Source organism: Bubalus kerabau, chromosome 5, assembly GCF_029407905.1.
Source record: "Bubalus kerabau isolate K-KA32 ecotype Philippines breed swamp buffalo chromosome 5, PCC_UOA_SB_1v2, whole genome shotgun sequence".
Classification (NCBI taxonomy): domain Eukaryota; kingdom Metazoa; phylum Chordata; class Mammalia; order Artiodactyla; family Bovidae; genus Bubalus; species Bubalus kerabau.
In genome coordinates, this window is record NC_073628.1 from 22,992,240 (window position 1) to 23,006,344 (window position 14,105).

The 14,105-nt window shown below is 53.1% G+C and overlaps 1 protein-coding gene across 1 annotated transcript in view; it reads right to left on the bottom strand.

Moving 5' to 3' along the window:
• Positions 1-2,574: 2,574 nt before the first annotated feature.
• The window catches only part of PKNOX2 (PBX/knotted 1 homeobox 2), a 297,363-nt gene continuing 285,832 nt past the window's right edge, over positions 2,575-14,105 (bottom strand). The window contains exons 11-13 of the mRNA XM_055581247.1: positions 7,319-7,395; positions 5,930-6,108; positions 2,575-4,909 (exon numbers count right to left, since the gene is read on the bottom strand). Of these exons, the coding sequence (XP_055437222.1) occupies positions 4,683-4,909; positions 5,930-6,108; positions 7,319-7,395 (483 nt within the window). The 3' untranslated portion in view covers positions 2,575-4,682. The remainder of the gene's footprint in view (positions 4,910-5,929; positions 6,109-7,318; positions 7,396-14,105) is intronic.

A 14,105-nucleotide genomic window follows, 5' to 3' on the forward strand; every position in this document is an offset into this window, starting at 1 on the left:
TAAAATCTGCCTGGGGGCTTCCCTGGCCATCCAGTGGTTAAGGCTTCATGCTTCCCCTGCAGGGGACTCTGATCCCTCAAGCGGAACTAAGATTCCCAAGTTTCATGGTGCAGCCAAAAAAAAAAAAAAAAAAATCTGCCTGGTCCGAGGGATGAAAATAAGACACCACCATAGAAACATGGAAACATGTGAGGCTTCCCAGGTTGCTCAGTGGTTAAGAATCCGCCTGCCAGTGCAGAAGATGCAAGAGATGCAGGTTCGATCCCTGGGTTGGGAAGATGCCCTGGAGAAGGAAATGGCATCCCACTCCAATATTCTTGCCTGGGACATCCCATGCACAGAGGAGCCTAGTGGGCTACAGTCCACGGGGTTGCAAAGAATCGGATGCGACTGAGCGTTTGAGCACACAACCACATAAAAACGTGTGGCTGCTGCTGCTAAGTCACTTCAGTCGTGTCTGACTCTGTGCGACCCATAGACTGCAGCCCACCAGGCTCCTCTGTCCATGGGATTCTCCAGGCAAGAACACTGGAGTGGGTTGCCATTTCCTCCTCCAATGCATGAAAGTGAAGTCGCTCAGTCGTGTCCAACTCCTAGCGACGTTGGAGTAGGATGCTATTGGCATTCTTTCTGCCAGTCCTCTGTGACCCTTGCCCTGGGATGCTCGGCAAAGTTGAATCATCCTCTGTCCCTCATTCGATGCCAGGCACATAGTAGGCATCTGTGGATGCTCACTGAATGATGAACAGGTTCAGGGGGTTGTAGCGTGTTTAGCAGAAGGAAGTTCATGGGAGCAGCTGTAAAGCAAGGAACTTCTTAAAGGCAACTGAGAGCAATTTTCTGAGAGCGGTGTTTCTCAAAGTCTTCAGCATCTTGATCAGAATCTGGGAATGATTAGTCGTCGTGAGACCTGATCTGTGTATAGCACAAGCAACCCTGGTGGCTTTTATGCCCCGAGGCTCACGACCCCCTCTGGAGGCCAGGCAGGCAGGTGACACAGGACTGAAGGCGTCTGGTTATAAGACCCAGGTACCTCTGCAGTTAAAGGTAGGAGATTCTTCTCTTCCACAGGCAAATATATTCTCCCCATTTTTTATTTTTAAGTGCAGAGCCCTCTTGGATTCTCTTGTTTTCTCACTCTGGATGGAGCAATGGGTATAGAGATATGTTTTCCTTTTTATTTACTTTTTAATTAAAAAATTTATTATTGTTATTTTTGTGGCTGCATGTCATGTGGGATCTTAGTTCCCGACCAGGGATGGAACGTATACCCCCTGCTTTGGAAGCTCAGAGTCTTAACCACTGGACCACGAGGGAAGCCCCAAGTTTCCTTTTTAAAGACAACTGCTCAAATATTGGAGGGAAAGGTAAAAAAAGGAAAAAAGAGAGGAGAAAACATAATTAGCCAGTGAGCCAACTGAAGAATGGCAGCCCAGTAACAAATGGCAGCTGACCCTCAAGCTCCGTGTTGGGCGACCACGTGAGTGGCCAATGTCACGACAGCCTGGAGGCCACGTTGTCAGGGGGAGCAGTGAACTCCACTACCCTCAGCCGTGGCTGGGTGGGAATCTAGGTCCTAGGTTGCCTGTGTGCTCGATTTTTCGAGAGAAATCAGGAACCCGCATTTTATGTGCAAACTTCTGACTTAAATGTTGGCCCGCAAATTTTCCAAAACAAAGTATGGTCCAAACAAAACATGACTGTAAGCTGGATTTGACCGAAGTGTCTCCTGTTTGCAACTCTGAATGATCAAGTTGGCGGTTATTGTCTAGGATACATGGTCATAGCTCAACCATTATGAGGATACGATGAGTTCTCTCTCAGCCTCAGTCTTCGCCTAGAGTGTGAATTCCCTGAAGGCAAGCACCGTGCGTTCGTTGATCACAGCTGCAGTCTCAGCATCTAACACTGCCTGGGACAGAGCTGCTCAGTGCTTGAGTGAATGCGCCCGTGCTGCCTGTGCTGCGACAGCCGCTGCCAGGCAGCAGGGAGGTCACAGGGCCCAGGAAGTTCAGCTCTGGTCAAGAACTTCCTTGGGCAGGAATGTCCAATCAGGTCATCCCTGATGGGTTTACGGGGTTGGGGCCAGAAGTCAGTCTGAACGTTCCCAGGGTCTGGATATCACAGCTCCGTCTTGAGGATAAAGGAGATCTTCCTTCCTCTAGGATCAAAGTAACAAGGCTGCCTCTCACTTAGTTGGGGATATTAGCTGTCTCTCAAATTCTTCCTGCCCCAGGGAATACAGTGCTGAACTCTGGGATTCAAAGGGCAGGCTCCCCTCCAAACACAGCTCCTGGATTCAATGTGGCAGTCAAGACTGCCTATCCTTCCTGATTCCTGGGGCCTTTCACACAAGGGATAGGGCGACGGGGGCATGTGAGGCTGGGGGATGGGCAGTGTTGGCACCAGCTTGGATGGAGGTGGGATAAGCAAGGGTCTTGGAGGGTTGGGCGAGGTGAAGAGGAGACGGAGTTCTGAGCTCCCCTGCCATGACAGCAAACCGCCAGGAGAGGGCAGTGCAGAGCCTCTGCCTGTCTTTTGCTCTCTGTCTTAGAGAAGATACCTCTGCGGTGATTGTGCCAAACTTGGCCATCTTCCTCCCCAGACTGGCAAGCTGAGGACACCCAGAATCCCTCTTCCTCGGTCCCTTTCATGGGCAGTCGAATGAACAAGGATTTTGGTGAGGCCTCCAGATTTCCTCTGGTCCAGGGTCCCCCTAACCCTTAACCACGTGAAAAGAGAATCATGCACCAGAATTATGGTAGGTAATAAGGTTTACTGAAAACTCGGCCACATTCAGTACTGGTTTGGTGGATACATCAGAAGAGGTTGCATAACATTAGGCAGGTGGAGGGGGGCTGGGAGGAGGATGTGTGGGCACGTGTGTGCAAGAGTGTGGGGTGGGATGCCTGTCCAGAGTGATAAGTGGAAGGGTGTATGTGTGTGTGTGCATGTGTGCGCGCGTGTGTGTATGAACAAGAAAAATGAAGCCAAACAGGAAACGTATTTATCCCACTGCACGTTGCAAAAGTCTCACGCCAAAAAAGCTAGACTTTCCTCTACCTATGGCATCAAAAGGGAGTAAAAAAATGATTGGATCACCCAGATTATAAATAAGGTTATTTGTTTCTCAAAAATCCCTATTAAAACATTAAATATCAGCTCTTTTGGGGGAAGAAATACATTCATTTCAGGGAGACCTCAGGAAAGCCACCATCCTTTCACTCCACCTTACAGGGCCCTGGCAGGGGGCCCTCGAGTTGAGCCCAGCAGCCCACTCACATCCTGCTGCTGCCGGAGGTGGCCAACGCACATCTGACAGATGAAGCTGCAAGTCCATTAAATTAAATTCAATGGAAAACACACGTGTGATCAGTCCTGTGGTTCACAGCCGTAGGGGTGGGAGGGAACAGGAGGGCGGGGTGCCAATCCTGGGGGCTTGGGGGTTGGGGGTGGAGGCTGTGTGTCAGGGCAGATGGTGGGAAGACTCCTCCTCTTTGTGGAGCCCAGGTTCCTCCAGGGCTGTGGTGGGGATGGAGTGTGGAACAGTGAGGCGGGTGGGTGGGCACCTCCCCCACACTTTGGATATTGATGGGAAGGGGGATGTAGCTAGCACCTTCTCCAACCCCTGGCTTCACACTGGGCTGGATGCTTCTTTCCAAAGTTTCTTCTGCCTTCTCGGAAGGATAGAGTGAAGAAGAGAGGATGAAGGCTGGTGGAGCCAGCCTGGGGGCAGAGGGACAGCGGAGAGGGACAGGAGGGGTGGACATCTGCCAAGCTAACCTGGCTCCACCCTCTCCAACAGCCCATGGAAGGCGTGGAGCATCTGGAGAGCTCCATCCCAGGGCTGCGACATCTGGGCTAAGACACCACTGACCACCTGGGGACGGCTGTGGTCCCCAAGGTCACCTTGATATGGCTCCTAGCCCAGGTCTTGCCATCTCCTTGTGTCCTGGAGCCAACCCAGGTGAAGGGCCTCCACTTAACCTATAATTTGAGCCCATCAGCTTACCACTGATTTCCAGGAGGCAGAGAGAGAGAGAGAAGGTGGCTCTAATGGCTGTTGTCCCCTCTACCAAGTCCATGGGCCTTGGAGGACTGAGGGGAGCCCTAGAGAATCCAGGTCCCATCTTATTCTACAGCATGTAACGCCGTGGCACCCCTCTCCCTCTGGAGTCATGCATTCCGGTTCCCTCCTGCCTTTGAATGTCTCTCAAAGAGCTGAGGACCCTGTGGAGGTGGAGTCCAGACCCCCTTTGTCTCTTTCCTCCTGACTCTGTTCCCTGGCAGAGGCTCACTCCGTGAACAGCAGTGGTCCATGTCCCAGGGGGGGCTTGTAAACAACTCAAGTCCTTCAGTGGGGGGGGTGCTGTGGGTGCCCTCTGTCCTCAGGGATGCAGTGAGTCCAGATCTCACTCCTGCCTCTCTGTCCAGGCTGCTTGACCGGCCCCGCCACACGGAGTCCTCTGCAATACTAGGGAAGTGGGGCCGGGGTTCTCGGTGAAGCTTGGTGGTTGGGAAGGAGAGGGTGTTTCCTGTGCATTTCCTCCAGCTCCTGATTCCGGGAAGCCAGGGCCCAGCTTCCTGTGTGCCGCCTGCCCTGTCCCCTTCCCCCCCACCCTGAAGCCCTCCTGATGACACTCCTCTTCCGCTCGGTGACCAGTGCCACCTGGGCGGCTCGGCTACTCCAGGGAGTCACTGTGTTCCAAGCCCAGGTCGCTGACATTCGTTGTCTGCAGCTCGTCCGCCTCCTCCTCCAGCTCCTCTTCCTCCTCCTCTTCCATCTCATCCTCCTCCTCTTCTTCCGTCCCGTCCAGTGAATCGTCGTGTGCCGCCATCATAGCCTGCTGCATGGCCATGGTGGCGTTGTCTGAGGACAAGGACTGCAGGCTGTCCAGGTTGATGGACCCTAGAGCGAGAAGAAGGCCGGGGTCAGGCCCAGGAGCCCCTGTGGATGGGGTGGTGAGTGCCTACGCTGGACAGTTCCCTGGTGTGAAGTCTCCTGTCCACTCACTGTCAGCCACCCCTTGCCCCATCCCAGGCAGCAGCACTCCTGGGTACCACTTCCTGCCAGTTTCCGTGTAAGTGTGGCAGACACTGCTGCCTTTCGAAGAATTCTGTAAGTAGGTATTGTCATCCTCACTCTAAAGAGGAGGAAATAGTCTCAGACAGTTGAGTCATTAGCTCAAATGAATACAGTCAGGCACGATATTGCTGCGCTTCTCTCCCTGGTGGGTTTAGCTCAAAATCTGTTGATTTCCACTCTACCTCATAAGACTGTTCCCCACCACATAGAAACTGGTTCACAGCCATATACATGCACATATACATGAAGGTGTGCACGCACACGTGTACACCTCCACTCCACTTCCCACACAGAGCTAGCTTCACATGCCAAGCTATAAAATGCCTGGCTCATGGCTCATTGAATTATTCATTGTGCACCAGGCGACTGGCAATTAGAAAAGTGTATACGGAGGGTGTGATGGAGAAGCTGGGAAAACAAAACTCTTCCTGGCCTCCGTTCACAAGCCAGCTGCCTGCCTCGGTATTTATAGATGGCCCTGGCTCCTGGGGGACCGTGAAGACACTGACTGGTGCTAAGAAACTTCGGGTGGGTGTGGGAGTGAGGAGGGGGCTCTGCTGAGCAGCCATTGACTCAGATGCCCACCAGTGGACTCCCACTCATCCTGGTGAGATTGCTTTTGACTTGTTAAAATATGTACCCAAAAATCTCCTTCTTTCAGGCTTACGTACATCCTTTGGCTGGGATCGGGAGAGTTAACTCTTGTGACAGAGCTGACACTGCCACTCAAGTGAGTAGACGTTCAACCTTTGAGTCTGTACAGCCGCACCTGTAGGAGCTTCAGGAGCCCCTCTTCCATCCCCCCACCCCAGGGTCTAGAGTACCCTCAGCCCCAGTTCTTACCATCGGGGTTTGTCCCTGGGGCACCGCCCTGTTGCTGCAGAACCCCTGCAGCGATGGAATTGGGCCAAAATCTTTGGGTGGGCCGGTGCTGCGACTTGATTTTCTTGGCTTTGGGGGCAGGGTCGGGGTTGCTGGCGTCAAGCATAGGCTGCAGTATGCGTCTTCGGGCATTGATGAACCTGCCCCGGGGTCAGATGGAGACACGTTAGCCACCACTGGGGGGCGGGAATGTGTGTGCGCAGGTGTGAGCATATGTGTGCACATGTGAGCACACATGTGTATGTACACGTGACGGGTGCAGGCGTGTGCATGTGCACACATGCATGCATGCATGTGGATGAGTGTGCAGGGGTGCGCACACGTGTGTGCACATGTCCTGTGTGCATGCACGCACGTGTGTGTATGCACATGTGTGCATGGGTGCACGTGTGTATGCACATGTGTGCAGGTGTGAGCATATTTGAGCACGTGCAGGTCTATGCATGCATGGGCACATATGGGTGCGCACATGCATGTATGTGTCCGTGTGTGCACGTGCACACCCATGGATGTGTATATGTGAGCGTGTGTGTGTGCACATGTGTATGTAAGCACATGTGAGCATGTGTGCAGGTGCACATGTGTGTGTGTACACCCATGTGCAGAGAGCACTAAGCTGCTTCTGGACTCCCACCAGCTGGTCCTTGAGTGGAGCAGACTGGGGGTCTGGCCCAGGGTATGAAAGCACAGCAGTGATGAGCCCTGGGCACCGAGGAGCTTGTGAGTTCACTAGGAGCTTGGGGACTTGTTGGGATGAACGCGTGAGAAGGCCTGGGAATCTGCTCCAGACCCGTCAAGACTGAACAGTGAAGGAAGAGCTCCTTAGTCAAAAGCACTAACCTCTGATCTCTCTCCGGGGGGCCAAGGGTCCACTCCCACCCACCAGACCTTGCCCTCTGAGATTCCCATGACACCCCGGCCAGCCACAGAGGAGGGAACACGGGGAGCCCTGTGGGTCAGGACTGTTGCCTCCTCCCTCCTTCCAGCTCCCAGCTCTGCAGAATATTTTAGCTTGAGCTCCGTTTACACAGGTTGTGAGCAGAGCAGATAACCCCTGGGGGCCTGGGGGCCTGGGGGCCTGGGATGCAGCCACGCCTGTGTGTCTATTCATCAAGTTTTCCGTGATGTTCTTGACACAGCTTCCCAGCAGAGGGCGCTGAGAAGCTGCAGATGAAGCTATAGGTGTGGATTTCAGCTTTCTGTTTCCAGCCAACATGGGAGGGCTGGCACAGTGGCTGGGTGGAGACTGAAGTGAGCTGGGCACTCCCGCCTTTTCCCCTGCTGTGCATCCCGCTGCTGAGCAAGTGGCCCCTGGGTCTGATAGCCTCTGGGCATGTGATGCTAACTCACCAGTTATTCACTTGCAAGAGGGTGAGGTTTGTCTGGGCTGCGATCTGCCTCTTCTCATCCTCCGTGGGGTAGGGGTGCTGAAATGAGAGGCGAAGAGCTAGTGAGGGGTGGGCACGTGGTGACCTGGTCCCGCTAGAGACCATGCCCACGACACAGGCAGCGTCCCGGGCAGGCAGCCTCAGTGGTTTGGAAGCCCAAACGGGGAAAGTTAACGTTTGTTCCCCAGGAAGAATGGACTGCCGGCCTCGAGGGAGGCTGCTCTGTGCCTAAGGAGGGCCACCCACCCTCGGCCCAGCCCCTCTTTGGTGGGGAACCAAGTGGTCTCCCAGGAGCCGGTACAGTTCAATGGTGGTCACTCCCACAGCACCGTCACACCCTCCAGCCCGCCCCCCAGCAGGCATGTCAAGCATGATCAGTATTAGGATTTACAGTGGCCTCCAAAGCCCAGGGGACTCTCAGAAGGTGGTAAACGGGGTGAATGAATCCGTTTAATTTACACTAACTGACATTTACTGAATATCTACTCTGTGTGCAGATTCATGTAGGCATCCTAGGAGACAGAAGAACAAATGTAAGGACAACTACAACTTGTATAATATTTTACAGCCTGTGAAATGCTTTCATGCACTAATTTCACTTAATAAAAGCACCTCACTAAAACTCAGTAAGGGGCAGGTTAGGGGTTGTTCTTCCCACTTTACAGATGAGGAAACTGAAGAACCATCTCCATTGTCCCCCAGATGGTGGCATCGGCTTGGAACTCAGTTCTCCTGACTGTGGCCCGGGCGCCCCCATCACTGCACACTGCCACCCTGTGACATGGAGTCAGTGTCTTTGGAGGAGGGTGAGTGAGGACGTGGGCCAGGGCCTTCAGTCCCTGCACTGATTCCATGCTTGTCTGTCTCTCGACCTGTGCTTCATGAGGGCAAAGACCAGCTCTTATTAATTCATCTTATTAATGTATCCCCAGTGCCCTCCACATGTGCATAATGCACAAATGACGTCGTGACGTCAGTGACGCACAATAACACCCAGTGAAAGGAAGCAGACACGAGGCAGTAGATGCTGGGATGAAAGAGCAGTGGGGTGTTGGCCGGAGCACTGGGAAGGCTGAACAGGTCACATTAAAGACTGGGAAATTTTGTGGTGGCAGGGGGTTAGGGTGCTGAGCCCTGTGACGACCAGTTCTGTGTGACTCTGTGTCTTTCTCAGGCTTCTGCATGCCACCTGGTACCTGGCAGGCTGGCAATAGGTGTGATGAGAGTCTGAATGGGTTGGAGCCTTGCCCGGGCAGCTAGGGGAGGTTTGGGGGCTCTCAGAGTAGAGGGCCCAGCTGTCCTCAGGTTGGAAATATCCCCTTATTGAGGCGGTATGAGATACTGGAGCTTGGGCCTTCCAAAGTCCCGAAGACCAGGACTCAGATTTTTGCTCTATCATGACAACCGGTGAGATCTCCGGACCATCGCTTTACCCTACATCAAAAAGTCATGTCATGATTAAATGAAATTGTCCTCGTAAAGTGCTCAACAAGAGATGGCTCTTCAAACTATTATTGGATGATGCTGGCAAGGTGCTTAAAGCTGTCTGAGGGATGAGCTTGAGATCAACAGCCTCGGTGGAACGCTCATTATCAGTGACAAAGGAAAGCAACCTCTTCAGTGGCCTCAGCGTCCCCCGGCTGAAGCAGTCGGGATCGTGTGTTGTTTTAATTCACACCTCTGACCCTGCCTGCCATGCCAGGGCAGCTGGGGCTTGTGAGCCACATAATATTAAGATTCTAACAAGAAGGAAAGCGCAGGGTGTCGCAGGAGCCAATTCCATCTAAAAGGGGAGGAGCAGAGGGAGGTGGGGATGAGGCTGTAGCCCTCAGCGGCAGAGGAGGAGGGGCTCCGTGTCTTCTGACCCCCTCCGTGGAGGGGTGGCGGCTGAGCCCTCCTCCCCTGTCCGTGGAGTTTCAATCTCCATGGCCCTCATTAGAAGCTGAGCAGCCTCCGTGTCATCCATGGCAGCTGGTCTGAGGATACAGTAAAAACAGAGCAACGTTCTGGCCTCTCCGGGCCCTACTAGCTCCTCCACATCTTCATGCCTTTGCACTGCTGCCCCCCTGCTGGAATACTCCATCTCCCACCTTTCTACTGCCTGCGTTTCTGAGCTTCTGCAAAAGACCTCTCCCTTTGTCAAGTCCTTTGTGAGGTCTCTCCCAGCTCCCCGGGGCAAGTCAGTCGCTGTGGCCCTGCCTTCAGCCCACTCTCCAGTGACAGATCTCTCCCCTATCCTGGGAGTTGCTCAGGCAGGGACCCTGTCTTATCAGACACCACATCTCCAGCGTCCAGACCAGTAGCAGGTGGCGTGGCTATTCGGTGTTTGTGTATGAGACAGATGAGTGAACCAGCACGGGAAGGAGCTGGGTGACTTGTTCCCTGAGCCTTGACAACCATGCCGGCACATCAACCATAAACTCAGGGAAGCTGCTACTGCCCAAGAGAGAGACACCCACCCATGGAGCCCACAGCTTAGAGGGAAAAGCTTCAACCACAAAAGAAAGCCTCTATTAAAGAGGAGTGTGTAGGGGACTTCCCTGGTGATGCGGTGGATAAGAATCTGCCTGCCAGTGCAGGGGGCATGGGTTCGATCCCTAGCCTGGGAAGATCCCACATGCTGCAGAGCAGCTAAGCCCAGGTGCCACAACTATTGAGCCTGAGCTCGAGAGCCCATGTGCTTCAGCTCCTTAAGCCCGTTCTCCACAACAAGAGAAGCCACCACAACGAGAAGCCCGGGCACCGCGACAAAGAGCAGCCCCCGCTCACTGCAACTAGAGAAAGCCCACCGCAGCAATGGAGACCCAGGGCAACAAAAAGAAAAAGATACGTAGCGCGTTTCAGTATACACTGGGTGGTCAGAGCAGTCAGAGGAGCCTTCTCTAGGGAGGCAGGCTTCAGCTGGACTTTGAAGAATGGCCAAGCCATCTTAGTAATGGAGGGCACGGGCTTTCCAGGCAGGGGCTTTGCGCTAGGACTTATTGTCAGAGGCACATTTCTTCCACTATTAAGATCTCCAGAGAAGGAAATCCTTTAGCCTCCTGCAGATAAAGTTTGCTGTCTCTAAGGAGCCTTCCAGGGCAGGCCTCCATTCTGAGTGGATGTCATAAATCCACAGATTAAGTTAATGGGAAGGGATGAGAGGCAGGGTCCCCCAAACTGGCTGGTTATTCTCTTACAAACACAGACACAAAGCCCTGATCCTCCTTCAGTGCAAGTCCCCCCTCCCCCACGGCTCCTGGGATGGGTATCTCAGGAAGCATGCGGTGGAGGCGGGCGAGGCTGGGGGTGGTGGTGGTGAGTGCAGGGTTTGGCACGGCCTTGAGGACAGGTGTGTTGCCAGAACATTCCTGGCACCCCATATGAGTGCTCATGGGAGCAGTCCAGCTTGTCCACGCCTCAGACCAGATGATTCCTGAGGACAGAGTCAAAATAGCCCTGGCCCCTGGACAGCCCTTGATTTGGTCAGCTCTACTTTTAGCACCATCGGAAAGGCTGGGGGCCAGGGGCAGGGAGAGGAATCCAGTGTGATGGCGGTGAGCCCTCGGGCCTCAGCTCACTATTTGGACGAACTTCTCCTCCGCAGCCAGGAGGGAAGGGTGAAGACAGAGGCCCTCTAGGAGAGACACGGATGGACCAGACAATGACAGCTCCTTCTCAGGCCAGCCAGGAGCCCCATGTGACTGGGCAGTGCTGCCGGCTGGTTAAGAGCATGGCCTCTGCAGAGGTCACTCACTCCAGTATTCTTGCCCTGGAAACCCCATGGACAGAGGAGCCTGGTGGGCTATAGTCCATGGGGTCACAAGGATTTGGACACAACTTAGCGACTACACCACCACCTGTACCATCTTTGCAGATGTCGAGTCCTGCATCCACCGCTTAACCAGACACAGGACCTTGGCAACGTATTGTTTCACATCTGCCATCCTCAGTTTCTGGGCTTAAGATGGAAATAACAAGACGGGGCCTACTCCTTGGCTTTTGAGGATGATTGAATGAGAACATGCTGTGCCGACTCACTCTGGACCAACAGTGACACCTGCCAGACTTCACCGTTCAGTTGAATATTCAGTCTCTGGGGAAGGGAACTGCCGGATTTAAGCTGAAGAGGCATTTCACGATACCACGGTTGCCATCAGGAAGCTCCTCTGACATCTAACCCAACTCTTTGCTGACACCTCCCTTTGGGCCCCATGACTCAAGTCTCATCTGGGCTAAAGTGAAGCTGAAGGCATCTTTTGGTTTGAACTACGGGTTCCCCTCTAGGGTCCTGGATCTGAAAGAAGCTCAACTAGGCTGGTGTATGGGCCCTTGGCCACTTCTCTCACTCAAAGCCCACCCAATAGGGAGCACCCACGTCCTCACCCAGGAAGACAAGCAGGAGGCCAGCCAGATCCCTGAGAGACACGGCGCATTGGAAGCAGCAGCCTGCAGGTGTGAGATGGAGCTGCGGCTGGAGCAGAGCTTGAAGCTGCTATCCCGGCCTGCTTTCCCACACTGGGGTCAGCCACACCCTCCTTCCCTTCCCGCTCCTGACCAGCTGTGTGCATGTAGCCTGCTGTGGCTACAAAACTTCTTAATCTGGCCACTGCTCTAGCAGGGCCAGAAACCAGCCAGAGGGAGGCAGCTGGGATGGTGAGGGGCCCTGAAACAGCCACATTGCATCACACAGAAGATGCCATTGATGGCAAGGCACACCTTGACCTCAGAGATGCTAAAGTGGGAGAGACAAGCAGTTTAGAATGGAGAGGGGTACAGAAGGTACCCAGGGGCCCTGCCTTTCCTGCTAGAGCTGTCTTGGCTCAGACGTCCCACTTTTCCATTCCTTTCTCTTTTCCACTCACCTCCCCATTTACAATTGTGCACACACAGAAAAGCATGGGGCCTTCCCAGGTGGCTCAGTGGTAAAGAACCCGCCTGCCAATGCAGGAGACAAGAGATGCTGGTTCGATCCTTGGGTTGGGAAGATCCCCTGGAGGAAGAAATGGCAACCCTGCTCCAGTATTCTTGTCTGCAAAATTTCATGGACAGAGGCGCCTGGTGGGTTACAGTTCATGGGATTGCAAAGAGTCAGACATGACTGAGCGACTGAACACACAGGAAATCACAGGGAACTAAAATCCATAGCTTGGTGTCACCAACACCCATGTGACCACCACCCAGGTCAACAAAATAGATTTCTACTGGTACCCCAGAAGCCCCTTTTCTGTCCCCTGCCAATCACCACTTCCAAAGATATCCTCCCCCAAGATAACTCGATGTTCCCTGTAATTCCTTTTTTTTTTTGCTTTTCTTTATACTTTTACAATCTATGTTACATTCTTAATCAATATGGTTTAGTTTTGCTTGGTTTTTGGACCCTATATAAATGCAATTATAGAGCACACAGTATTTCAATCCATAGTATAGTTGGGAGATCCATCCATGGTTGTTCTATGTAACAATCACCTTCATGTTCATTGCTATATAGTTTTTCATTGTAATAATCTACCACCTTCCTGCTCTTTGTTTGTTCCTCCAGTCACTAAGTTGTGTCCAACTCTTTGCGGCCCCATGGACTATAGCCCGCCAGGCTCCTCTGTCCATGGGATTCTCCAGGCAAAAATACTGGAGTGAGTTGCCATTTCCTTCTTCAGGGCATCTTCCTGATCCAGGGATCGAACGCTCATCTCCTGCATTGGCGGGCGGATTCTTAACCACTGAGCCACCTGGGAAGCCCTTCCTGCTCTTCACCCTTCCCCCTGATTTCTATTTCAATCAGTCCTCCACAGAGTAGTAAAATTTTGATCCTTAACCTGCCCCCAACACCTTAAATCCATTTGGAACACTCCCTCCACTGCCATGAGGTCTGAGCCCTCAGCCTATCCAGAATTCCACACACTACAAGGATGATCTGTTTTTCACCCCAACCAGACAGGCTGCAAGTTTTGAGAAAAGGGTCCACACTGTTCTTTTCACCCCCACCTCATTGGCGTGGAGGAAAATGCCAGGTTTGTGCCAAGTGTTCAATACATCTTGGTTGAATGACCATAGGATCCTGGGGGGTAACTGGTGCTTATCATCATTCCCTTTGTGCATGTCTGTGGGTGTGAAAATGAGTAGGAAGGGGGTGGGGAGCATCAGTGATTCAGGCTCCCCGGGCCACCTGCTTATTAACAGTGCTGCTCTCACAACCAATGGTTTCAAACATATTTGTGGGGGGATGAGAAGGAGAAGGGGGTCCTTAGGAGTCAACTACTTCTCTAGAAGGGTCTCAGAGGCAACATGGTAGCAGTAGGCAAGGACAAAGAAGAAGGCCTCTAGGGACTTCCCTGGAGGTACAGTGCAGGGGGCCCAGATTGGATCCTGGGTCAGGGAACTAGATCCCGCAAGCCCCAAGAGTCTGTGTGCCACACTAAAGATCCTGCATGCCACAGCTAAGACCTGCTGCCCCCCAAAGAAGAAGAGCGGGGCTCTAGAATCAGACTGCCCGGCTTTGAACCCTGGTCTCTCACCAGCTCGAGACCCTGAGCTCTCGTGTCAGCTTCTCCTTCTATAAAGCGGGGAGAGCAAATACACCTTCCAAAGGTCGTTTAATAACAATCAGTGTGTTAATATTTGAAAGGTGCTTAGAAGGGTGCCTGGAACACTCCATGATGCTGCTGTTTAGTCTCTAAGTCACGTCTGATGCTTTGTGACCCCTTGAACCGTAGCCCGCCAAGATCCTCTGTCTATGGGATTTCCCAGGCAAAGATACTGGAGCGGGTTGC